Source organism: Hirundo rustica, chromosome 14 (genome assembly GCF_015227805.2).
Source record: "Hirundo rustica isolate bHirRus1 chromosome 14, bHirRus1.pri.v3, whole genome shotgun sequence".
NCBI lineage: Eukaryota > Metazoa > Chordata > Aves > Passeriformes > Hirundinidae > Hirundo > Hirundo rustica.
In genome coordinates this window covers 12,157,292-12,184,447 of record NC_053463.1, presented here as the reverse complement: position 1 = coordinate 12,184,447, position 27,156 = coordinate 12,157,292, and the positions used below count along the sequence as shown (strand labels likewise).

At 39.9% G+C, this 27,156-nt stretch overlaps 2 protein-coding genes across 2 annotated transcripts; both read right to left on the bottom strand.

Moving 5' to 3' along the window:
• Positions 1 to 678: 678 nt before the first annotated feature.
• On the bottom strand, positions 679 to 11,348 carry MAT2B (methionine adenosyltransferase 2 non-catalytic beta subunit). The gene is made up of 7 exons (XM_040078246.2): positions 11,225 to 11,348; positions 8,072 to 8,266; positions 7,574 to 7,688; positions 7,145 to 7,297; positions 4,315 to 4,508; positions 3,257 to 3,370; positions 679 to 2,286 (listed from the first exon to the last, which is right to left on the bottom strand). Exons 1-7 carry the CDS (start codon positions 11,285 to 11,287, stop codon positions 2,116 to 2,118), a joined length of 1,005 nt encoding a protein of 334 aa, XP_039934180.1. The 5' UTR covers positions 11,288 to 11,348; the 3' UTR covers positions 679 to 2,115.
• A 3,414-nt stretch (positions 11,349 to 14,762) lies between these two features.
• On the bottom strand, positions 14,763 to 27,114 carry HMMR (hyaluronan mediated motility receptor). The gene is made up of 18 exons (XM_040078245.2): positions 27,054 to 27,114; positions 26,485 to 26,583; positions 25,833 to 25,909; positions 24,930 to 25,010; positions 24,025 to 24,213; positions 23,721 to 23,807; positions 23,335 to 23,435; positions 22,313 to 22,387; positions 22,001 to 22,179; positions 21,078 to 21,226; positions 20,573 to 20,787; positions 19,880 to 19,996; positions 18,941 to 19,099; positions 17,634 to 17,786; positions 17,428 to 17,527; positions 17,005 to 17,181; positions 16,360 to 16,522; positions 14,763 to 15,732 (listed from the first exon to the last, which is right to left on the bottom strand). Exons 1-18 carry the CDS (start codon positions 27,106 to 27,108, stop codon positions 15,713 to 15,715), a joined length of 2,196 nt encoding a protein of 731 aa, XP_039934179.1. The 5' UTR covers positions 27,109 to 27,114; the 3' UTR covers positions 14,763 to 15,712.
• Between the last annotated feature and the right edge of the window lie 42 nt (positions 27,115 to 27,156).

Genomic DNA, 27,156 nt, shown 5'->3' with positions numbered 1-27,156 from the left:
CTGTTCAGGCTTACACAGGTGTGATGTTATAGATGGGGGATGTCAGGCAAGGCTGACTGAATTATTTTAGCTGTTTCTTAAGAACTTCAGCACACAGAAGAACTTCATCCCAAGGAATTATTTTTTAATGAAGTTTGTCTTCACGGATTCAGTTGCAGTCCCTGTAATTCACAACAGCCTTTGAAATGCGTCTTTCTCCAAGGCTCATGGTGGGTATGGGAGGGACAAGCTGCTGGTCCAGCTGCCTCCTGAAGCCAGCTGTAACTTGGCACATCAGTGTACTGCTGAGTGCACTGCAGCCCAGGGATGTGGAGATCAGAATGTTCTCTTTTTTTGATCAGGGGCGCAGCATTTGGTGCTTTTTTCCTTTTTTCCTTCCTGGTCAAACTGCAAAGGGGAAGGAAAATAGAATCTTCCTGACCCAGCCCTGAGGCCCAAGATGTTTCAGGGCTCGTATTTTCAACACCTTCTGTTATCTTTTGAGTGTACATTTATCACACCCTCAAGGCAGTGACACTGACAGAGAAACTGATCCAACCTAATCCATGCCTGGAAATAATTACTGAATTAAAGAGGGAACAAAACCCCAACAATGAAAAGGCACACAGATTTCAAGAACTGCAAACATTTATGATTCAGATAAACAAATCCTGATGGTAAAGAAAGAACCAACGACTGTTTCTCATGCTGGCAATACATATTTATTGTCATTTTGGAGATAGGTTACCATGTGTGTATCAGGACTTCAGCCTAAAAACAAATTGGGATTATGAATGCTTAGCATATGCCAGTTGAAATGAAATGACTGAACGTGAAGCTGACCCTTAAAAGACCTTCAACTGGTCTATTTTTGTATGTCTCCCCCACATACTAGAAAAAAATTAAATCTGAACATCTTTCTCTTCCCCTTCATTTCAGTCTCAGAAAAATAAATGAACACCCAACTGCACCTTTTACTAGCTTTACTAATATTCTGCTAGAAATATCAGAACATGTATATTGTTGATTCTACAACTTCAAAAGGAAGCAAAGCTTTACAATGTTCTTCCTCCAATTACCTGGCTATTGAGTCCACCTTTAAAGACTGTCTTATATTAGACTCCTGCATCTTTATAATGCTGCAAACCCTCACCACACACACTTTGCTGTTCCAGAACAAGCTGCAGCAGTGCCAGGCCTGGCAATTTGTGCTAAAGCCACAGCAGTGCTACAAATTATTGAATACCTTTCCTCTCCATCTCCCACGTACTGACTAACAAACATCTTCCATTAATTTAACAAGTTGCAAATGCTGTCCCCAAGAAGGGAAGGGAAGGATGATGTTATTTTGTGCTTTCATACAAAAAACAAACAACCACACAGTAAAAATTAAAAAAAAAAAACAACACCATCCTTCAACTCCAATCCCCCACCCAAGAAATACCCAGGTCAAAACTATTGGTTGCCCCCTGTCCCCACCCTCCCCCAGCTTTTGTAACAACAAATGCATACAACTTACTGTACAAATACAAAGCTGCAGGCATTCAATTTACAGAACATTCTGAAAATATTTCAAGCATAAAAAGTACACTTGATAATTGCAAAAATAAAGTTTCACTTTTTTAAAAAACATTTTGATCCGCGCTCAAGCAAAACAAACACTTAAGGATTTCTACTTCAGCTTAACTCCCTAAGAACGTCACCTTCAGAAATTAAAAACAAAAAACTCAGATTTTTGGTGAGAAAGTAACTGACCATGTCTTTTAATGAAAAGAAATGGTATATACAACAATGGCAGAGACCTTAAGCATCAATAACATATTTCAGCCAAAAGTAAGTCAGCGAGTGATCTGAGTCATTCTTAGCATTACACAGTACTCATTACTAAGAACCTCGATCCACCAAGAACAGATATTAAGTTAGACTGGTACAAATGGAAGGAAAAATCCATGACATCAAATAGGCTCAGTTTTTGTCACTGAACTTTTTTTAGGCTAAGTTTCACTAGTGCAAGACCATTTGTTTACCCAATTAAATGAAAGCTCATAAATTTCACAATTTAAGAACACTCATACAAAACTATTTTTTCTTTTAAAAAAGTGCCACATACCATACTTTTACTAAAAAAGTTACAAACTAATGGAAGACCGTCTGTCTCCATCTTTTGTCAACAAGGAAAGGCCAAAGTGATTCTCTGATCCCAGCTCGAAATGGAGTTCTCTGACCTATCCCCAGCATCTCTAACTTGGAGCAGTCCAGTTGAGCATTCTTCGGACGAAGAGCACCCACAACTGGACTATCAGTAATCTAAAATCAGAAACAGAAGACAAAAAAACCCACAACAATAAGTTATCAGAAGTAACAGAGAAATACTTGTACATGTACATTAGAACTTATTCTTCACAGCTTTCTATATAGGTATGGTCACCTCCTCCCTTCCAACTATTTTGTAGGGATTTTTTTGGTTTGAATTTTTTTGCTATTTGCTTGTTTTATATTTAACTTTATTTCAACTTATCAGGCCATGTGAAGTGTCTTAAGGCAATTCTTTCTCACTCTTTTTACTGCCACTATTTGTGTTTTTCAACATTTTGTTTGTATTTTCACTGTGATTATCGTCACAAGGTAAGGAATGTTCCAAAATGTCATTGGAACCATGTCTTCTTGATCAATATACTTGAGGAGAAACAGAGTTGGGCAAAAAAAATTAAGACTAAGTGTTCTCCATTGTTTTTCTTTCATCTTCCAAATCACATTTCAGTTCCAGTGTTCAACAATTCTGAATCTTTATAATTTATTTTGTACATAGATAAAATCCTCTTGACATATGCTCACCACATTATCAGTATGTCTTTAAGAGTGGCAATAAAACCGCAGGGCAGGTGTTTAAAGAAAAGGAAAAAAAATTGTAGTTCTTAAATGCATGTATTCAGAAATAAATCTGGACATTGCACAGCTGTTACAGAGCCCTATCTTCAAGTTAATGTTCCATCAATCTGTAACATTAAAGTACAGAATTGCTTGTGACTAAGGGGAACTGTTCTGCAGAAATACCACTACACTACAGACTGGGAAACTGGCAACTGACTGAGTAATTTTCTAATTCAGCAGGTCAAAGCAGCTGTTGTTCTCCTGAGCTTGATACCAGCCAGGCCCCTCAGCAACAGAGCTGCTGTGCTGCACATGCACAGCCCATCCTGAAGAGGATCACTTGTACAGCTACTTGCAATGATCAGGCACCTGTGTCTGCCTACAGGTCCAACAACACATCACTTACTGGTCTCAAGTGGCTGCTGGGAAGGTTGAAAGCATCTGCAATTGCACACGCCATCTCATACTTAGTCATCTGTTCATTGCCAGACCAGTGAAAGGTTCCTTTTATTGATGAGTCCTAGAGAAGAAAGAGGAAACACAGATGAAAGGAAGCAGCCAGCTGGCCCTCAGGCTAATTCCTGTGCAAGAACTGTGCAAAATTAGCATCCAGCAAGACCCTATCTCAAAAGGCATCTTACAGCACCTCAGTGGTATTCTAGAAACATCTGTACCCTTTCAGAGAACACCTGACCAGGGACTGAGACAGGAAACTGGTGTTACTTCTATCTGACCTGACTTCACGAACAGCTTGTGTCCTGTAGAATGATCAGGAGGGAAAAGAGCTGCCCACCAAACAAGCAGGGTCAAAGAGCTGGGGAAGAGGAACTCAGCTGTTCTGTGATGTTCACTTACTCAAAAACAAAGGCAAAAGGCATCACACACATTCTGAATGTTAAACTGCAATCCTGTACAAGTCCAGTCAAACCAACTGCACCATGCCCACAGTCCAAGTTTTCAAAGTTACTGTGTGAAAAAATAAAGGTGCCTGTTTGCTGTTTGGTTCTGTTACCTTGCAAACATGGTAATCTGAAGGTGCTGTGATGAACAAATACAAGGAAGTAATTCAGTCCAGTGGCTTTTTTTTGCCACTTCAGTGTTGTTAATACAATAAACAAGGGCATCTTTGAGAATTGCATTCAACAACATGGGGTTTTTTCAGTTCAAACTAGCAATTTGTAAAAGGCATATCAGAATAAGTTTGGCATTTCTAATTCTCTCCTCTGTACCAGAGACACAAGACAATTTTCAGAAGGTTCCGTCCCTTCAACCACTTTTGTTTCAAAGACCACAATACCCTCATGGTCATGCAAAGATTCTGTATTACAGCCAGTTCTTTCCTCCCACCCAACATTCCAGAAATGCAAATAATCCAGGTGATGTGCAGTTCTCAGTTGTTCAGAAGCAGAGCTGAGAACTCACACTGTTTTCACCTTGCAGAAGCTCATTTCTTGCCATTCTTACCAGCATTCTCTTCTCTGCTAGTTGCCTGCAAACAGCTGCTACATCCTTGACATTGGTAGGAAATCTCTGCTGCCAGTGGTCCATGTTGGCAGATTTATTACTGAACTGCACTTTATCAAACATAACCGTCACAGCACTTTCCTCCAGTCTTTCCACCTCTCCATACAAGACAGGAATCCTAAGTACTGCAGTTTCTAAAAGAAAAAATATTTTAGATTATGGGTGGGGACAAATGCTGCAGCACAATCTGAAAAGTGGAAGTGTTAAGAAATATGCTGATCATATTAAGCATCTACAAATCACAAATAAAATGCAAGTAGTATGCTGGCTCACAGAATATAATTTTAAATTATATCAAAACAGTTTATAAACACTAAGATTATAGACATTATTATATTATGATTTATTTTCATTTTTGCCATTGATTTTCAGAAAGTTAACAAGCTTCCATTAATTGCATAAAGATGCCTGGTGGGTTAGAACAAAAATTAAAAAATTAAAAACCCTGTCTACTCTGTGCAGCTACTCCAGCATTCCCCATCCTCACTGCGTAAGGGCAAGGAGAAAATTTCCCACCAATCACAAGTCATCATATTCAGGCATCAATTACAAAGATTTTTCATCCATCATGCAGAAGCCTCCTGTATAAAGGAGTATACTATTTCCCAGAAAAAAGACATGAACCTTGAAATAAATGAAAAGCTTGACAAATAAGGAATAGGTTCACAGAACACATTAGTAAATAATGTTAGATTCCAGTGATTTGAGGAATTAACAAAATGCAAAGAGAAGCATATTTCATGATGGAATACATCACACTAGTCTATGTCTGTCATGAAGACTCAAAAAGCCTCTGAGGAGAAATCCAAGGCTATGACAAATTACTTAAAAGTAATAGTTTTGCTGAAAGAGAAAACAAAAAAATTGAATCTGAAATTAGAAGCTGAAGTCATCAAAACATCACCATTCTTAATATATTTGGAGGACAATGCTATAGCTATTGGAGAGACAAACAGAAAAAGCTAACACAGAAATTATTCTCACAGAAAAGTAAACCATAATAAGTACTTAGACAAGGAAAACAAATAGAAAACCCAACGTGACACTGATTTCCTGCTGCTCTAGAAGCAGTTATTTGGTCACTGAGCAGATGTTCTTCCTCTCTTTAAATACTGGTTGAAATAACTCTTTTTTCACTGCATTAAAAATATTAATTCTTTGAGAAGACAATTGCCTTCCTTTCGTTCTCAGCTCTCTGGGACGTGGAGAGGATCAGCATCATGACTAACAGCTCTGAGGATCTTTTGACACTTTGTAGTTTTATAAGCATGACTATATACATATATATATTTATAAGCATGTATCCCCTTCTGACCAAAGTAAAGTATCTTTTTAAAAAAACGTTAAACCCACTTACTGGAGATTTTTGCATTTTACAACAGAAATGGGCAGGGCAGTCCTTCACACAGTGGAATTCTACCTATGCCACATCAGCAAGTTAGTGGTTGGAACACCAGAACATGGGAAATACTTGTATTTGTATGAACTTGTATTTGTATGAATCAAGAGAACTCATATTTTCAAACTCTTTACTCAGCACCACCCCAACACTCCTCCTGCTAATACCACTGCTGCCTGACAGATCCTGCTCCTAAAGGTTACAAAACCAAACTGCAGTGTTGAGCTGGGTGTAGCAAAATACCCACACATACTTGGATTTGGTAAAGTCTTATCGCCATTACCATTCTAGAAGAGGGAGCAAACAGCATCACAGTCAAATTTGGAGATGGTACTTAATCTAGAGGTGGAGTAAATAACTGGTCATTTAAATTTATTTTTACTTAAATGAGACTTTTCTTATCAAAGTATTTTTTTTTACAAAGTTTCTTTCTTACTAGTAATGCAAATTCCATCCTACACAGCATCTATTTACTTACTGGAAGACCATCACACTAATTATCAGTAGCTTGGTTCTCTGGCTGGGAAGCACAGAACCACAGTGTGAGTATTAAACTGACTTATCAGAAGCCTCTTCTGCATGTGTACTGAGATTATTTTCTTCAGATTTTTTGATAAAATACAAGTGAATCTTTCCTTTAAATCTGTGACTGGACACTGACAGTGCACTAACTAGAAACACGCAAATATCTCTTTCATACAAGAAATAAATCGTAAATTAAAGGGAACATGTTCTTTTCCCTTAAGTAGAATTTTAAAATTTATGTTTGCATATTTTGTATGCCAAATTTTTGTTAAAGAAAAGACATAAACAAAATTTTAAAATCTTGTTGTTTAATATGATAAATATGTTATTAACCCTTTAGGAAGCATTACAAGCAGGAATCTGATGTGTGCAGGTGAATAAAACCAAAATGGGTGGACTGCTGGCATATATACGAAGAGTAACAAGGCTCCATGTTGATTTGAGCTGTACTGTTACTGAATCACAAGTCTGGTTTTCCCTTTAAGTAAACATACTTTGACAATACTTGCAATGCATCTCCATAAATAACTGCAGCTACATATGGAATGCAGTATTTCATCTTTCCTTAGGAACAGCAGATTCATAATAGACAAAGGTTTATCAATGTCTATCAGGGAGGGACAAATCCCATGAATGAAGACTGGAACAGGTAAGAAATAAAAGCTTTAGTCAAGATATAGGCAAGAGGGATTGCTCATGAGCAAGGAGACCAATTCCGAATCACATTCTTCTCTGAAACACGTTTCCATGGTTTTGTAACTTCATCATTGAACTAAGAGCCTACTAAGCTAATATATAACTGAGTAAAAATAGAAAGCCTGTATTAAAAATGGTTGAGTATCTTACCTTCATTGTTTTCCAGAACTGCCTTTTCACCCTCCAATTTGGTTTTACCATATAAATTCAGGGGATTTGGTACATCAGTTTCTTTATATGGAGGGCTTGTTCCATCAAATACATAGTCTGTACTAATGTAGATCAGAAATGCTCCAACTCCAGCTAGAAAGAAAATGTTTATAGATAATTTATATTTATTCATGCCTTCTTTGAAATCCCAACAGACCCTTAAATCCTCCCAAGAATCTCATCTTCCATGCACATTCATTCCTGCTGCTTTGTTCCCTGATCCTTCAGAGTTGTGCACACTACTCTTATGGAAAACAGGTTGATTGATGGCAGAAGTGACATTACACTTGTACTGTTTGTACTGATGTCCCTGTATGAACAGATGTAAGATTTTAACAAGACACCAAATCTATGAGATGATCTCCTTACCTGCCTCTTTTGCTAAGTTTGCTGAAGCAGCCACATTGAGCTGAGAAGCAGCATCTGGTTGACTTTCTACAACATCTGGCCTTCTCTCAGCAGCACAGTGCACTATAACATGAGGCTGGAAATTAAAGACTAATTTTAAACAACCAACATGTCAAGAGATGGCAGTTGCCCCCTAACTCTAGCAATGACACCCCTCAGGCAAAACTAAGTAATGAAAATAGCATTGTCATTTTTTAATTACAGCATTCTGAGGAACACCTTTTCCTTAGTATCTTTTTACAATAAAACTATGCTGTTTCAAGACATGAAAAACATTTATCATTAATAAATGATATAAATAAATGATGTTCTGCGTGGGGCAGAACACGCAGCCGCACCTCTGTCAGAGCTCTGCCAAAGCACCAGCCCCACTCATGCCCCAGAACTCTGCAGCACTATCAGCTAACTACTGGACACATAAAGTACCCCTCCCATCCATTTTATACTCCAGAAACTTACCTGAAAATCATGGATAATGTCATGAACTGCAATGGAGTCCAGAAGATTGATCTGTTCAAATCTGGGCTGAGCTCTCCTGTATCCACAACCAACTGCGTTCCAATTATTTTCGTTGAATTCTTTAAACACAGCTCTGCCAAGAAGTCCCGTAGCACCAGTGATCAAAACTCGCCTACTGGGAATGTCAACATCTTCCTAGGGAAATCACAACAGGAAAAGTTTTATTTCTACTGTAATTTTTTACTGTTTTTTTTTTTTTTTTTCTTTAAAAGTATGTACAGTCAGAGGCTACTGTATTTAAAAAAGCTTCTCCTGAGTCTTTTGGAGTGTTTCATGGAACACAAACATCTGGAAGGACCAATACTGCAGCCAGTCAACTATTTAAACATATATTCAAAGGTAATGAAAATAAAACTTCAGTGAGAAGCTCATTTAGTTCTACAACGATCCAAACCACTAGTGAAGACAGAATTTTAAGTTCATTCAAAAGCTAGTAACTTTGTGCAATCTGAAAGGAGGGAAATAACTTACTTAGAAAATAGACCTAAAAGATGTAACATTTAGGGTCCAAATCCCACAACAAATAATTCCGGATAGACTGTGCCTGTTAAAAGCTGCAGCAATACAATATAACTTACTGTAGTAATTAAAAACTTGAATTTTATTATTAAATGGAAGAGTAATTCATTGTTATTCAACACAAAAGTGTAACAGTAAGTAAAACCAACATATCAATCTATATAACAGATTAAAGCTGTACTTCAGCTCCTGCACATTTTGGTACTTGGGACAGCTGTGAACATCAGCACATGCAAACTTTGTCCCACCTCTCACTAGAACACCAAGTTTTCAAGACAGCAAACACAAGATTGATGTCTGCCTCTGCAATCTTTATTTTCCTTTAATGCTTTCCTTCTGTATCTGCCACGAATAAACCCAAAAAACCTGCCTGCTTAAAACAAAGATGAAAGCATAACTTTAGCATGCCTATGCAAAAAAACTTTGGGTGCGCAGAACCCACAAATCTTGGATTTCCTGACCACTTTACACAAAAGGACAATTTGTGACAAATTACTGTAATTCTGTACATCACAGAATGCTTTCTGCTCTGCAATGTCAATAGCCCAGTAATTTCTAAGCATTGTACCAGATTGCTACTTTTTTGATTGCAGCTCTGGAAGACACAGCAATCACTTCCAAATTACTGTCTTTCACCCATGAAGTTACAAAGCTCTTGTTCCATAAGGGTATATGCAGAGGGGCACGATGGAAACAGCCTACCCCAAAACAATTGTTTCAAGTTCCCTGCACAGTGCATGCATTTTTCTCAACTCTAACTCTCCAGATGAAGGATGACTTACTCCCATTAGTACTGGATGAAAATTAATAATCTACATGTGGACAGTTGCCTGAAAATGACAAGACTACAGCAAGTGATGTTTCAAAAAGTTACTTTCATCCTTAAATTTTACCTGAAAACACAACCTGATTTACCATTTTTAAGGCTACCCAGGCTTCTCTGAACAGCATGAGCAAGAACATGCAAGTACTATTTTCTTCTGTACTTCTTCACTTAGCAAAGTCTGCACAGAGTGTCACAGCACCTATGATCAGGGCTTGCACTGCCAGAGGTGCCTGCTAATAAATATCCAACACTTGCTGCAGAACAGAGTCAAAAAGTTCTCTAAAAACATCACTGAATATCTTCAGTAAGTAGGAAGTGACCAACACAAAACCAAGTGTCATTTGCAAAATCTGATGTTCTAAAGCCTCATGCATCTAAGTTTGTTTATTTTCCATATGATAAAGAAGTTGTTCCATCAGCAGCACAGCTTGAACTGGACACAAACAGAGCTTTCACCAAGCACAGCTTGCATGCTACTGCTGTTGTCTGCAAGATTAATTGATTCCAGTCACTTGTTTCAGAAGGGGTAAGACAAATAATATATATTTCTCATAAATCCAACACCAATTAATTACCAGTTTGAACCTCTTCTTGACAGGAGTTTTAACATTCTGGTGATAGAAAACCTGAACAGAAGAACTCTTTCCCTGTTTGATGCCTCGTTCCTTCATAGGACATCACTGAGCTGCAGCAGCATTTCTAAGGTCTATTAATACTGCTGAAACATGCAATTTTGAGGTTTATAATGAACCATCCCATTTATTATTACCTTTACTATTATTTATTATTATATTTATTATTATTAAAATGTCAATTTTAACCAAGAATAACAAAGAAGTATTGTGTTTAGAAGTCTCATTCACATAAAAATAAACAAGTCACAGCATTATCAGATTAAAAATTAGCATTTATGAGACACTAGATCTATTTGTAGATACTACCAAAATATAACATAACCGTATAATCTATAAAAAGAACAAAACATGATGCATTTCACGTTGAAAACCAGAAACAAGTACTTTTAAAGCTTTTTTTTTGTTTGGTTTTTTTTTTTTTGTTTGTTTGTTTGTTTGTTTTTTGTTTTTTTTTTTAATAAAGCTTTTCAAGCCTCATATTTTTATTTAGAAAATCGTGATGAACTCAAGTCACTAATTTTAAGGCACAGCCATTAAAATCCGGAAGCTACTGGTGTAACAGATTTACAACATAAGACGGTGAGATCCAAGTCGCTACAGGGCAGGGAACGTGGGACTGAGCTCTCTGAGCTCTGACATGCCCTGCAGCCACGGAACGCAAAAGGCAAAGCCTGCGGCTTTCCAAAGGCTCGGAATGACAGGTGAACCTACGTTGGTGCTGCCAGAAGTTGTTTGCCTTTCCCTACGCGCCCAACCCTCCTCGCCGCGGCAGCTCACGTACCCTGTGGGGCACCACCGACCCCGCCCGGGCCAGCAGGCAGGGACGCGCCTGCCAGAGGAATCCTACGTGCAATCACCGCACGCGTTCTCCACCGCCGAGCCCTTCCCTGTGCCACGGGCTCGCCGAGAGCGGCGCCGCGTCCCCGTGGCCATTCCGGCGAGGCCGTGCGGATACCAAAGGAGCCAACCCGCGAGGCCCGCGGCCGCTCCCGGCTGCGGTTCGCAGGTACCCGCGGCCCCCCGGGCCCGGCCCCGCCGCGAACCGGTCAGCGCTCCCGGCCCGCCCGCCCGGCCCCGCGCTGCAAACCGGCGCGGCCGCCCCGCCGGCCTGACCTCCACGAGCTCGCAGCGTCCCGGCGCGAAGCGGATCCTGAGCTCCTTCTCCCGGCCCACCATGGCGGGGCCCGGCGCTGCGCCAGGGAGGCTCCGCGCCCGTGCTGAGCGCCGCGCCGCAGGGGGCGCCCTCGCCGCGCCGCGCGCCCCACGCACGCGCCGCCCGCCGCCGCGCGCTCATTGGCCGGGGCGCGGCGGAGGGGGCGGGGCCAGGGCGGGTGTTTAAAGGGACGGGGCGGGCCCGCACGTGCCGGGCGGCGCTGTCGGCGCCCACAGACAGCCCCGCCCCGCGCGCGCAAACATCGCGAGAGGCTCGAGCCGCTCCCCCCTCAGCGCGGACAGCGGCCTGTGCTGCGCGGCACCGCCCGCACGGCCCGCCCCTCTTGGCACCGGTTAAACAGCAATAAAAGTTACTGCACTAAGCACGTGTAACATTTCACCGCACTGCGCCTGGTGAAACTGTGAACTTTGGGGTGTGATTTCTCATTTGTAGAAACGGGGAACTTTAGAATCAGATCAAAATATCATAGTATCCTGCTTAGAGCTCTAGCATGTAGTCCCTATAAATTACTTAATTCCTCTTTTTAGAACAGAGAAAAATAAGCATTTTCAATTTGCCTTTATCCAGAGTTAGATGGAAAAGCAACTGGTAAATCTCACGGAGAAAGGGTGGTTGTTTTTGAGAGCAATGACTGCTAACAGTCTCATATGTATCATTACATGCTTACAAAGGTGACAGACCTGATTTCAATACAAGTTTTGAAGGTAACACAATACTCTATATTTACTGTACCATTTCTGACCCACCAAGGCAGAGACTGTGCCAAGCATTTTGTTAGAAAGAGAACGTAAGTAGATGCATAAAAACTGCTGGCCAAAACTCACTGTAGTTACTTTCACACATGTATCTATGCCAATGAATTTATTTCAACTTGACTTGATTAAAATAGTTTTAATTGGTAGTAGGGAAGAAAACAAGAAAAGTCTATCAAAAATTAATAAAAATCATACTAAAATTTTATAGAATATGGTAAATTACTTTTTTTTTTTGACAAATAACTAATATTTTAAGGATAAAAATGTGTATACACATAAAAAACCACTTCAGCCAGTTTCTGCTTTCATGAATACAGATGTCCTTTTTCCCCTGTAAAAAACTATTGACATTTAATTCCCTTCCATTAACCTTAGAATTCTTCTTCAACATATCTTTAATTCATAACTTGAAATCAAGAAATAGAATCTACAGAGAAATACCGAACTGCTTAGAAGCATGGAGGTAAGAACTCCCAGTACACCTGATGTCACTTCATCTTCTCCCAACACAGACAGCTTGAAAGAACTCCCTGTGCATTTTAACAGAAACCATGATAGGGAAATAAAAATTTCTTCTGGGATCAGAGCAAGAGGAAAATAGCAAAAGCATGAACACCAAGATCTCAAGCTACAATCATCAATCGGCCTGTAAAACATCTTACCATCTTTGTCACCAGAGTAAGTTAAGTTATATGCAGGGTTTTTTATCTTCATTACATTTTTTTTTCCTCAAATATTTACCTTGAGTCAGAATCTGTGTTCCATAATAATAGTGTCCTACCTATACTTTAAATTTCTTCATTATTGTTACATCCACTTTGTGAAACACTGTGATTTTACAATGAAAATTTTATTGTTGTCTAGATCACAGCCACTTAAGCATTATGCATCCCTGGGTGACTAAATGGACCACTCATTAAATTAACATTTCAGACTGTAATTCACAGAGACTAAAGCATAATTAAGTCTCCCTCTCTTTTCCCCCTTGATCTTGTTACCAAAGTGTGGTTGCAACCTATGAATGCAAATATCCAGGGCCTTACCTGCTCCATTTCCAGCAGCATTTCAGGCACTGCCAAACCACAGAGGGAATTACCAGCCTAGGAAATCATTGCAGTTCAACTGTGCACTTGTCCCTTTGTCTGCTGTGCCTGCGGAGAGCACATGGACTGAGAGCAGCACTGGCTCTGCTGACCTTTGAAACCAAAACACAAATCCAAGCCCTACATCACGTGTGGCTCTGGATCCTGTTAAGCTTTTGGTCTGGTCACAGTGGTTCCATTTAAGCAGCTCAGTATGAGCTTAAATTTTTACCTCATAACAGCCAGCATGAGCAAGCAGAGCCATTGTGTGTGCGAGATCCATTCAAAGCACTGGCACTGATCTTACACACTTTGTCTTTTACGGCAAACAGGAGGAGGGCTCTAATTAGGTCAGGCAGGTTGAGAATTCTAAGAGATCTTCATTTCAACTAAGCACAGCCCAGCTCTTGCTACAATACAGCAAGATGAATAACTTTGTGTTCAATCATGGATTTTTCAATTAAAAAAAATCTTCCACAATATAAAAGTAATGGATTTCTGCAGTGAATACTAATGTCGGTTTAGCTACAAATGTCAAGGCTTCCATTTTTAATACTTCATTTCACAGTGCATGAAAGTGAAAAAGCCTCCTAGACTGAAATCAACAAAAAGTCCTCAAGTTCCCCTTGACTTCACCCTTTGCTTCTCTCCCCACCCTGCTCTACATGACTTATCAATGTTTTAAAGTTCAAGGATCACCCTTTGCTGTAAGGCTAGCAGAATTTGTTGCTGGAGTTTCCTTTTTCTTCTGTCAGTATAAGCATGCTCATGCCAGCTGCATAAAACAAGGATATAGCAACCCTAAAAGCCCAGTCCTTGATGTTGACACAAATCCTTAACACTTGCCATTCTTGGCTTCTCTTGGCATATTTGTACCTTCAGTCAAAAGAAAATTACCTTAACTCAGTATCTCCATTTTTATGTTTTGAGTTTTGTGGAACCTTCCACTAACATTCAGACAAATATCTGATTCCTCCACATTTTTTTTACTCCATTTACATATTTCAAACAAGAATACCTTTTTTTCTCCACAAGGAGAGAACTCCAGTATTAAATACTTCTAGCAACTACTTTATCAAAATGTCTTTCAACACTCCAGGCTGAATACCAAGTGCTCTCTTAATTAAAACACCTGAAACTAATCCTCATCCTCAGTCATCAGAGGAACAAGTAATCCTGCAAATACACGAAGATGACATTAACAGACAACAGCTAGCAACTTCTTTCCTTGGACTTAATGTGCATTTTTTGTATATAGTTTCCTAGGAATTATGAAATCTCTGTAAGCTCACAATGTCAGCATAAATGGCAATAAATTCTACCAGCTAAGCTTTAGGTACTGCCTCTGCAGCACCTCTGTGCAAGATAGTTGCAAAGACATACAGTAACAAAAACACAGTTCCACCTTGGACTTACATTCAGTATTTACTTTTGTATTAAGAAAATAAGATAATTGCAGGTTGTATGTATTGCACAGTTCAGCTAAATAATTTCCCTAAGACTAGAAAATATGTTGTTTTCGAGGCAAGACTGACATTGAGCTTTGTTTTGAAGAGAAGACTAGAAAAAAGAAAATTAGATCAATCTCACTTTAACATAATTTTGGGTTTTATCCCTGGCTTGCAAAGTAAATGGACAAATTCTTTAATTTAAAATTTTTATTGAGCGAAAAAATGCTTAATTTTAAATGCAGTTTAACAGATTCTTCCCCCTTGCCAAAGCCCCAGCCTGTACAATGCACATGAGTTCCGTGGGTGTCCTCCCACTCAGATGAGAGCAGCTCTATTGTTATTCCCTGTCACTGTAGCACTGATCACTTAGAACAGCTGGCTACAAAGATTTTGTGGCAGTTTAAATGTCCAGGGGACACAGCATCGCTCTTAATACACTAATCTTAGTCACAGTACACAAGTGTTTAGATAAATGCAGTTAATTTGACTTTGACCTGAAAATGGTCTTCTGAAGATCAACAGCTGCAACACCCAGCCCTAGGATTTAAATTTGCATATACCATACCTAGATCCTGTAGAATATCAAAATTAAGTGTACAGTCCCATTTCTACACTGGTTCTAGAGTGTGTAGGCCACAGAATAAAAAGGATCTCTTGGCAGTATTTCTGCCATTGGTACCAAAGCAGCTATAAACAGCAAAATTAATTTAACATTGATTTGTATACATGGGATAGATGCACAAAAAAAAATTAAAAATATATAAAAATCAAAAAACTTGCATGAAATCTGATTTCATTTGTAATCTTATTCTCCAGTGCTTATTATCCTTTTCCAAACTTAAAATGCTCTGTTCGAAACCTGAGTAAGCAGCCTCAGCATATCCAAAACGTGCAACAGTGAACACTTTCCAGAGTTCACTCTAATGTCGCCAGGAGTCAGGAACATGCTGTCTGTCACCTGTTGCTTCTCAGTAAAACATAGACTATCTAAAAACATGTAACTTTAGATCACTTCTCTAGGGCTCCTACTGATTTGTATTATATACAGCATCCAAGTTCACCTTGAAGAAGCAGTCTGTTGAAGTCTCCTGTAGCACACGAATTTATGGGTGATTTATTCTCTTAATACCAAGAAGACTTCAAATTTTGTTTTTATTACCTGCAATGGAAAAGTGTTACTAAGTTTGAGTTTTTCACCTATTGCTCCCACCACATTAAGTAATTTCTTGTCTCCAGAAGGGCAGAAGGCCCTACACTGAATCTCACAGGATTTCAGACCCTGGAACAGACACTCTAATGTAACTCTCTCCCCTACCCTGCTTCCCTTGGTGTGCCCCCATGCTCTCTCCATCTTTTCCTCCACTCCACATTTATCTGCACACCTTTTGCATCTTACCTTGACACCTGCAGTGGAGTAAGGTCCTGCCAGGTAGCATCTAAAGAATCAGGGTGCAAGGGTCTGGCTGAGCCACTTGTACCCCCTGAGCTGTGTGGGGGACACTTCCTGTCACCTCATGAGCAGGAACATGGGAGCTGCTGACAGAAGGAATATGGCTCTGCTGTCTGATCTGGCACACCACCTGTCCCTGTCAGGTTGTAAGGATCTGGGCTGGAAAGCACAGTAGCAAACTACCCTGGGAGAGCCCTACTGATGCAGCCTCCAACATCTGCTGCAGAACAAGAGATACCACTCACCTCCCCCAGATGCAGCAGACTATGTAAGACTCTCATACTTTCTTTGTTTAAGCTTAAAGAGGTACAAAGGTTACATCAATTTCAAACTTACCTTCTTTTAAAGGTGTTTTTGGAGGAATATTTTCCTTGCTGTCATGCTGGAAAGCTTTGGAAGGATCAAAACGCTTAATGCCCTGTACTGCACACAGCTGCTCCTGAAGTTGTCTGTTGGTTTGCTTTTCCTTGGCTAGCAATGCACGCAGTTTTGAGACATCCTAGAGAAAACAATACCTGGAAGTTAGAGGAACAGGAGAAGACCCTGCTTCATCATTTACTGCAGGAGCCATTTTCCCTAATGGTAAAAATAAAGGCATTAAAACCCAATCCAAACATAGGGGTAAGAGAAATCAACAGCACACACAGGTACTGTGTAACACCACTAAGTAGCATGGAAGTCTGAAACTTTCAGCAAGTAATTTATTAAGTCTAGGACCCCAAAAAAAGGTAAGAAAAGCCTAGCAAGCTATGAGTGGAGGTACTTATTTGTACTGCTGGTCCCTCTGTACGTTGTAAATTCCATCAAAAATGAAACTTGGCATTTCTGGAGGCTGGTGGTTTATTGTAATCTGCTTTGTGCAAGGAATTTAAGAACCAAGAAATAAGTAGCTTGCAGGATTAATCTATAAGTATTTAGAGCAACAAACAGAGGCATCAATAACATTACTAATAGAGATTTCTAATTTTTCATTCCACACACCTGCTTCAGGTGGGTATTGTCTTCCTTCAACTTCATAACATGCTTGATTTTTTGCTTCATGTTCTGGTGGCCAAGTAGTTTAGCATATGCATCACTCAGTTTATTCAGTTCTTCCTGGGCTGCCCCATGCTCCTCCAGGAGAGCATTCTTCTCTGCTTCAAAAGCATCTAGTTGTTGCTGAAATACATTTGAACATCTTAGAAGTCTTTCAACTAAGCATAATTTTTCACAGAAGTGAAACCTACCAAGGAAGATTAGTTTGGGAAGGGGAACAGCAGCTGGCTCATTGGATAGTAACTTGGGAAAACCACTGCAGAATAAATGCCTTAGAATGGAAAGTGGCATATTTGCTTCTCAACAGTAGAACCTGAGCCAACTGCAAAAGTCTTTTGTCAACAGATACTAACAAACTTCACAACACACCTGAAAAGGCTTAACTTTGTTATGTAAATCTTCATACAGTTTGCGCCAGGTCTTGATCTCTTTCTTTAAGCTAGAGGTCACATCTTCACTTATGGTTTTCCTAAAAAGCAAGAAGCAGAGTTCTACTATGTTCCTTGTTAGCTCTCAGCACTTCTTCCCAATAAAACTTGGCTGTGCTATCATATGCACTTTAAGTTTTGTCTCACCTTGATCTTTCTGCTTCAAGTTCTCTTTTCAGATCTTCAGTTTTCTCCTCAAGTTTTTCCTGAAGTTTAGTCATTTGTACAAGGTAAGACTCTTTAGTTTTCTCTGTTTCTGCCTCTTTTAGTGCAAGCTTGGTCTGGACTTCTAAAAGCATCCTGAGGAAAATACCATAATTTCTTAATGAGCCCTTGATTTTTACTTTTTTTTTCCACTACACTAAAGGTAAAACCCACAAGTAACAATGGTTGAATTGAAATAAAGGTTTGCACAAACAGTGCCACAAAGAAAACAGTAGTACAGAAGGCAATTAAGTTTAAGATGAACAACATTTTAACCTTTTCCCATAAGGATGAAAGCAGTCCTTTTGGAGCAAAGAAAGATCATGTTGCTCACTTAAGGTTGTTCAATGCCAACAGCTTTTGGCAGGGACAGTTTAGTAATTAGGCTTTACATGCAGAGATTTGCTCCAGCAGGAACTAATCAAGGTTGTTCAGATGTGGATGTATGCAAGATTTCAAAAACCCTGCACCTATAAGCATGGACCCCTCTTCAGCCACATCTGTTTGTTCCATCCCTTCCCTGCCACCTCAGACAGGAAATACTTCTTCAGTTTTTCTTTTACCAGGTCTAATGGAAACTGGAGACATTAAGCAGGTGGGAGGAAAGAACGGGCAGCGTCTTAACCAGCACAGAACCATGGAGAACATGGATCACTAAACTGCTGTTAGACAGTCAGAAGAGCATGTCCTCAGTCACTGGCCTAACAAAACGTTTTGGGTGTTATTTCTCATCAGCTGCACTGTGTTGCCTCATTTTAGGCAGAGAGAGAACCTCAGTTTACATCACCAGTGTGGCAATTCATGGATGATTAACTGGCATCTGCTCGTGAGCAGAATTTGAGGTAACATCCTCCAGACTAGAGTGGCAAAGAGTGAATTCTCTTTAAGCATTAAGTATTTGCTTGTCTCCTCTGAGGATCTTATTTACAGAGCAGTCACTGTAACTGGTATGTCTGAAACGGACAATATTCCAACAGCTTTCATTCAAATATTTTCCTTTTCCTCTATGTCCCACATACAGACAAAAATCAAAATAACTGATTGGACAGACAGACCACTTTCCTAATGCATACAAACTTCATAAATTTTGTCTGTCAGTATTTTTAACCTTTTGCACTGGGTAAAGCAAGAAACTTCAGTTTACATCAAATACTGATCTGATCTTCTTGAGCATCACATGAAGTTTTAGTTAGAAAGACAAGCCTCAGTTTGCATTCCTTAGCTTAAGGAAAAGTTTGTCTGTGTAGTACCTGGCACATTCTTCATTTGCTTTGTTTTTAGTGGATTCTGCTTCTTGAAGCAACCGCAGATTCTCCTGGCCTACTTTTTTTAGGTTGGCAACTTCTTCTTGCAGAGAGGTAGTCTGCAGTTTAAAACTGCTAATTTCTTCAGCTGATGTTTTCTTGTAGCTGGTATTATAGTACAAATGAGAAAAATCTTGTTACTTCAGGCAAAATGTTTGCACCTTACAAGAACAATACAAGCTCGTGGCAGCAAGTATCAAAGATTTTATAATCTGAAGATATGGCAGTGTACCAGGCTCTGATAAATCCAAAGGTAAGAAAAAAACTAACAGTTCCATAAAGCCATAAGCAGTAACATTATGATAAGTTCTGTGACACAGCTATTACTATATTTTTGTATTTTAAAACACAAAGGACCTACTGTCTCTGAAGCTTATTTTAAACAGCAAAGCACCTACTGTCTGCAGTTGGCATTGGCAAACATTCCACAGGATCCTTCAGGGGTGACACACATACCTGTTAATAACAGTATCCCTTTTCATATACTTCCTAAACCTCAATATTTTAAGGTAAAAGAATTGCAATAACTGTAGGAGACTACTCTCAATTCAGTGCAAATTTTGAGTATACAAGTCTTTTTGCAAGATATTCCGGTGTCAAGAACACCATCACTAGTTATAAATATCATTGTGATTCAAGACCTGAACTCCTCCAAATGGTTACATTTTGGAAGAAACATCCAATTTCCTGAACTAGATAGTGATACTGTGTCACTACACTTGTCTAGTACTCAAGAAATTAATTCTAAATGCCACCAAATACCATCACAAAATCCTCTGCTCTAATAACATGCAGTGTGAAGTACCAAGGTACATAAATAAACAGTACATTTTATTGTCATCTTAGAGATAATGCCTCTCTTATACATTGCTAAAGCTTAAATACCTTTCAAAGTCAGCAATTGTCTTTCCAAGTTTCTGTAGTGTATTGCTGTGCTCTTCTTGGATTTTCAATACAGCACTGCTATGCATTGCCTTGATTTGCTCCAACTCTGCATTCTTCCTGAAACAAAAATTCAGCATTGCACACTGGAGAGAAGTGTGTGAACTCATCACCAAATGCTGCTATCAGTCACAGAAGGCTTGAAGCAGCAGCAATAAATTAATTGTGACAGACCAGTAACTTCTCACATACCAAAGCACAATCTTCACAACAGGTATTACTAAGGATTTTCCCATCCCTTTCTTTTCCAAGGGAGCTATAGAATAGACTGAAGACCTAATAATAAACTTAAACAAGAAACAACTGGCTTGAAAATCTTTTTCTCATTGCCTTCTCCAAGACAGAAATAGCCAGTACAACATGCACATAGCTTACCCATCACAGCAAGGTCAAAGCACGACAATACCAGCCTTTCAACCAAATCCCAACTGGCTTTTGTTTTAAATTACAACAATGTAAAACTGACTCAAGTTACTAATGCTAGTGATTAGATACTATCACTAATCAACAGCCAGCAAGAAATAACTTCAGATCTGCCCATGTCTCTAAAACCTGAATTGGGCTCAGAAGCTGTTTACCCTACTAACTTAACATTTTTTCTTTTAAAGCTTGAATCAGAAAGTTTCTTTCACAAACCCTTTCAACTCTTCTTCCATCTGTGTGAGTTCAAGACCTTGAGATTTGATTTCTTGTTCCAGTCGCTTCACCAACTTTTCAGCTTTCTTCTCCTTTGCATGCAATTTATTCAGCTCCTTCATGGTACCATTCAGCTCTTCTTCCAGAAGATGTCTCTCACTTGTTACTTCATCTTCAAACTCTAGTAACTTCTGCTGCATCGATGCAGATGACTCCTGCATGCCAAAGTACCACAGATTTTAAATCTACCAGTACTTTCTGGGTAGTAAAGGGCTAATTTGCAGTGTTTAAAATCTATGGGAAGAAACAAAACCCCCATCCTAAGAGCAATGATTCTTAGCCCTATTAGGCCACACAAGCTTCTGCAGGCCAGTACCCACTTTGCCATATTAATGATAACTTAATTTGTGGAATGGACATCTCATATGTAACCAAAACAATAATTTTTAGTGCAAATACCTGGGATTACAATCTATTTTTAGACTAATTTATAGCTTATCTTTACCTTCTCTTGCTGCAGCTGAGAGATGACCTCCTCATGTCTCTGAAGCAGTTTTTGGTATTCTTGTTCCACCAAATCAGTTTTTTTTTTCAGGTCTTCTATTTCAGCATTCATACTCAGGAACTGTCCTTTGGCCTCAGACAACTCTTTCTCTGCATTGAAAATTTGTCAATATAACACAGTTCCTTTATCTTCAAATAGCTAAAAAATGCTTCATACTTCCATTCCATCTTGTTTTTCCCTTGCCTAACTACCAAAAATACGGAAAGAAACCCCCCCCACAAAACAAGCCCATACCCACAACCCATCTAGAAACTCCTCAAAACTGGTTTGTGGTATGTCTCTTTAAAATAATTCTAACAGCAGGAATGTTTGGACCAAGAAATTTGCCTTCACCAAAAGAGCAGTAGGGCAGGGAAAACAACTACTTGAGTTCTCCAAAGCTCCTCCCACAAACTAGCACACAGGCAGCTGATACAGAAAACTGAGTACATCTCAGATTGCAGAGTTGCTGCTGTTGGGAGAGAAGGATCCTTGCCACATTCCCAGCACCTCACTGAACCTGTGTTCAAGCTGCTAGCAGTTAATCCACACAATATTACACTGCTTCTCAGTGAAGAGTAAGGAATAAGAACTACTTAGTTTCACCTTTCAGACTAAAGCCACTCCTACAATTCTCATTGTATACTATACACCCAAGTTATCCTCATTGGAAACACTAATTCAGACTTAACAGATATCAGATGTGAAGTGATTTCTCTGTTGTTAAAAACATGCCTTGGTGTTTCTAGCTGGACCTCAGAGACTTGACTTCTCATTTGGAACAAACCAGTCTAAATTGACATTTTAGAAAACACCTATTTGAGGTGCTTTAAGACATGTGAGTGATCCCACATATGGAACAGTGTACAAGAACTATCAATTACCTTTCTCTTGTTGAAGCAATTGACACCTCTCATTCAATTCTTTCATCAGTTTACATGACTCCTCCTCCTTTGCTTTGAGGGTATTCCTCAGGATCTCAATGTCTTGGTCTTTCTTACTCAGTGTCTCCTCCATCTGGGCAACTTCTAGTTTGTATTTCTCAGCTGTTTCTGCAACACTACTGTAGAAGAAAGTTCAGGCACTTGTTACCAATAAGTTTTGTTTGCAAGCTTACACATCAACACAAAGGAAAATGCTTAGGCCTATTGGTTTCCAAGAGGAAAACTACCTTCTTGAGAGCAATTTGTGGTTACCTGAGCTCTGTAATATATTCCATGAGTTTTTCAGTGTCAGACTTTTCTTCAACTTTCTCTCTCTCAGTAGCAGACCTAAAACCAGACAGTTTTTATGACAGATATATTTAAACAAATTCAGAGTTAAGTAATAACACATAGTTTTCTTCTCCCAGTTTGGCTGCAAAACTGATATTGGCTTTAAGAGGTGATTCTACCCACCTTTCATACCTGTTCCAGATAGTCTTCTCATCGTAGTAAAGATGCTAAGACACACTTTGCCACAAGTAATATGCCACAAACATAATGCATGAACATAATGCAGCTTTTGTAGCAAATCAACATCTCCTCCTCTCTTTGTATATTATTACCTTTGTGTATTTTAACAGCCAAATTCATGCTGCAGTGCCAGTTGTGCCAACCTGACATTAAACACAGCTTGGAAGTTCATCCTAGGTCACTGTCCTCAGCAATAGGCTGCATGTTAGCGCATTGTTCTGTGCAGCACACGACTTGTTTTGGGCAAAATGGAAATGCTGAGTTACAACTCACTTTCTACCTACACAGAGCTGCTGAAGCCAAGAGACTCTGCAGTTGCCTTTCTTCAGAGAACGTGCCTACATTAAAGCAGCTCTGAAGGCACCAGCTCTGAAGTGCTCTTTAATGCACTTTTCTGTAGAACACGAATGCATTCATTGAATCCATGCCAAATGCTTGGCTGCTGAATTAGGATTTCAGCTCCTGCTCTAATGCTTTTCTATTCTTGCTCATTCCTACTTAGTAGTCTAAAGGGCCAGAAATATCCCATCCATACAAATATTCTCCTCCAACCTGAACAGCAATTTTTTTCTAAACACATACATCTTCCTTCCCTACCCAAGAAAACCCCACCCATAGCACACCAGAAGACTGAGAGTCGACATGATACAGTTTGTCTTTCGGAAAAAGGTTAGATACACTAGAGAAACAATGTTTCTCAAAGGACAAGCACGGAAACACAGCCAGGTCATATCATCTCATCCAATACCCTTCCTAGCACTTACAATTTTTCTTGTAACTGTGCTACTTTTCCTTTTGAATGCTCTAGATTCCTTTGCACTTCCTGCAGCTTCATTTCCATGTCTTCCTGCTTTGCCAGCGCAGTCTTAAAAAAAAAAAAATCAAACAACAAAACACACATATTAACATTAAAATGATTTAGTAAAAGAAAAGGCATCGTGGAAGAAACAGTAGTGAACTGAAATTTAATTATTACTCCTGCTTAATGATAGCACCAGCTACTACGCTAAATGTGACTGCAAGTATCCCTCTGTAAAGTTATCAGCCACTTGTTAAACAACAAGAACCACCAAGAGCTACTAACGATACTGAGGATCACTGGTTTTACTCCTGAGCAGCTCAGAATACTGTCCTGTGCAAATGGTCATACCTTTTCCTTAGTATCCCTCATGTTTCTGAGCTTCATCAACTCCATACACAGGCTGCTCATTTTCTTCTGCACACCATCTTCAGACAGCTTGTTAGAAAAGATAAAACCACTAAGTGTAACTCCTTTGTATGAATTGCTGTTCACACAACCCTTTCCAAGTGCCCCCCTCCCACTCTATGTTTAGACAGAAAGGCACAAGATCCCAAACCAGACATGCTTTATGTCAAAACAGATGCTGATCAGCAACTAAAGCGTCCTCTTGCACAGGAAGCTCAATAACAGGAAAGCAAATATGCACTCATACCTTTGACTTTAGTAATTCATTGCTTCTTGTTAACTCCAAAAGCTGTTTTTTCAGGCACGCAACATTTGCGGAAAGAGAGGTTTTCTCCTGAACTGCAGCACTCAGCTTTGCTTCAATCTTAACAAGATCTTCATCCAGAGCCTGAAGTTTTTTATCCTGCTCTCCACGTTCTCTCACTAATGCACGAATCTAAAAGATAAGTTATTTTCTTTATTTCCTATTATCATTAGTTTAACCTCTCCAACTAAACCACAGGCATAGATCTCCAAACTGTATTTACTTTCAGATAACACATTCACATTCAGAATACATATCTGCAACTCTCCTTCACAGGAAGGAAATAACAGAATCACCACAATTCTCTATTACTACACACCATACAATAGCAACGTTTCATCTGACTTATTTCATGCTACTAAGCCAGTACAACATGTTAAAATTAGAATAGTCTTAACTTTAATGGGCAACAGAAGCCAACTCTCCTTTTTGGCTGTGACAGACAGAAAGGCAGAATGTGATATTTGAGACACAAGGCACCAATTAGCACACAGAAGGGTAGTGATACAGTTAAGGGTGTCTCTTAAGCATTGAAAGTGCAATAATTAGTGAGCAAAAGATTTCAGCTATAGATTGTTCAATAAAACAAAACCTTTTGGTGGTAGCCAAGAGGTGACTTAGTTCTGTTTTTGAAAAGACTGACAGAAGAGTTGCTCACAATCAGCAGGAATTCATGCAAGTCCATTAAGCTTTGTACATCCATAATATCTGATAATCTTTTGCACAGAGCTATTTGTAAACTACTTGTATGTTGTGTGATGCAAAAGAGGCCAATTCTACCAGCTTGTATTTATTATTATTTTAAGTGGGAGACATGACAGAATTTCACTCACATAATGGATTCATACCTCCTTTTCCAGTGCCTTCTGCTTCTTTTTCTCTTTCATAAGCATAGCATCTTTTTTAGTTTTCACAATCCCATTAGCCGGCTTTGGAAGAGAGATATGTTAGAAATCTCTGGCTTCATAATAGCTGAACACAATTAAATACAAGAGTGGGTGCTTCATACAGACAATACGACAAAGACACATACCAAATAAAGAGCAAACCCTTGTCTGTCCCAGACAGGGCAGAAAAGTATCAGGTTAGGATAGGGTTTACCCTTATACTTTCTCATCAGCATTACTCTGAAGAGACAGCTCATAACCACAGGGACAGGAAGAAGATTAACAAATTTGGAGACTTTAGTACCCCTAAATGTCATAAAAGCATTTTAATAGTGTCACCCCAGGTTTGTTTGCAGAATTTCAGCCTACATCATCAATACTCATAAACCTAATTAGTACATCAGGGCTATCATTTTTCATCTTATTAAGCTATTAATCTTGAAATCCATATCCTTGCATAGGACACTGAGAACCAGTGCATGCAGCACCATCCTCTCCCTGTTTCTTTCACCACCAGGTTTCCACTCTGCCTTGCCTAGCCCATGAGAGCAGGAACAAAAAACCACCATCTCCTTAAAAAGGAGTCACACCATAATTACATGGTGAGCAAGAGGAAAAAAATCCCAAGAGTGTAGCACCAAATATAACAAGCTGCTCTGTAGTCCCAAGTTAATTACTGTATGATTCCCAAGGATGCAACAATTTCATTTTTCCTGCTTAGGTCTTAAAGAACACAGACACAACAATATGCTCCATAGTTCACTTGGGTAGATTAATGACAATTGTATGAAGAGGCTGCCTTGCTTAAGCAGAGAGATTTAGCTGGGATTTAACAGCACTACAGACACCACAGCAGAGCCCTACCGTCAATCCCAGAGATGTGAGTCTCCGTGAAGTCACAGGGGTGGGTGCACTCTTCTCACTGCTCAGATTTGAATCACCTGCAGAAGGATGTAGAAGAGAATGGTGAAAGAAGAGGGTGTGCATGCACCAAACGTAACCAAACTACACAAGTTTAATTGACTGTGTACAAAAGACAACAATCCACCTAGTTGTTAGACTACTGATTTCACAACCCAATAGCAGCTACTTTCTTACTGCAATCAGCCAATTCAGTATTAGTCATCTGGGCACTTGACAAAGAGACTGCCAGGTGACAGGCAGCTTTGATAGTTCCACTTCTGCCAAGTTTCCCTGCCATGATCCAGATCCATAACATCACTTTTCAACTGAGGGATGCTTTAGATATTAAAAATGCATGAAAATATCTCTAGACCCTAGGTTAATAAGTAATTAATTATACTGCTAGAGGCCCCCCTAATTAGTAGAAGTCACGTATAAAGCTATTTTTTGGAAGATACCAATAGATGCTTTTACAGCTGCTCCTTTGAGCTGTTTGGTAGGCAGTGAGTCTCTGCAACAGAAACCAATTTCTGAACAGCAGAGCAGTAACAGCACTAGTAATTGTAGCATCTAAAGATATTTTATCATTTTGTTCTGTGCAATTTTTACTTACTCTTCTGTTTCCTGACCCCTTGGCATGCTTCAGAGGACAGCAAACTTCCCACTCCGTCTGATGGCTTAACGTTACGGGATCCTTGCAGGGGGGTACGTGCTAGAAATGATATTTTCAGAACCGCAGAGAACAATGAAGATAAATAACAGGGTTTTCAGCTTCAGTAAGTTGAGGCTGACGACGCACCTAGGGTATATCTACAGCCAAAATCTCACTGCGAGAGACTCGTCCACCAGAAAACACTCTCGCTAGCACTGCCTCAGCCGTGACAAGCTCTGCACCTTCCTCGCAACAGCGCTGTACTACGGAACCAGAGGCCAGCAAGGCTTGGCACCGCTTTAGTTACTACGTACATAACACACGTTCACTACTGCATTTGACCTGCCAGGGCTAGACACGAAGTCGAGACCTTCTGCCTTAGAAGGGGACCCCTGCGAGGACTCAGAGGGTCCTCAGGCACCGCGCTACAGGCTGCTCCTCCCAGGAAGGGACACCCCGAGGCCGGTCCCCGGCCCCTCGGGCACTGCCGGGGGGCTCCCCCGCTCCCCCCGTGCCCTCTCCTCACGTACCAGCGCTCCCATCGCGGCGGGGCTGGCAGCCGAGCGGCGCGCGCGCGGAAGCCATGACGGCGCTGGGACCCCGCGGCCCGGCGTTCAAAGGGGCCAACGGCCG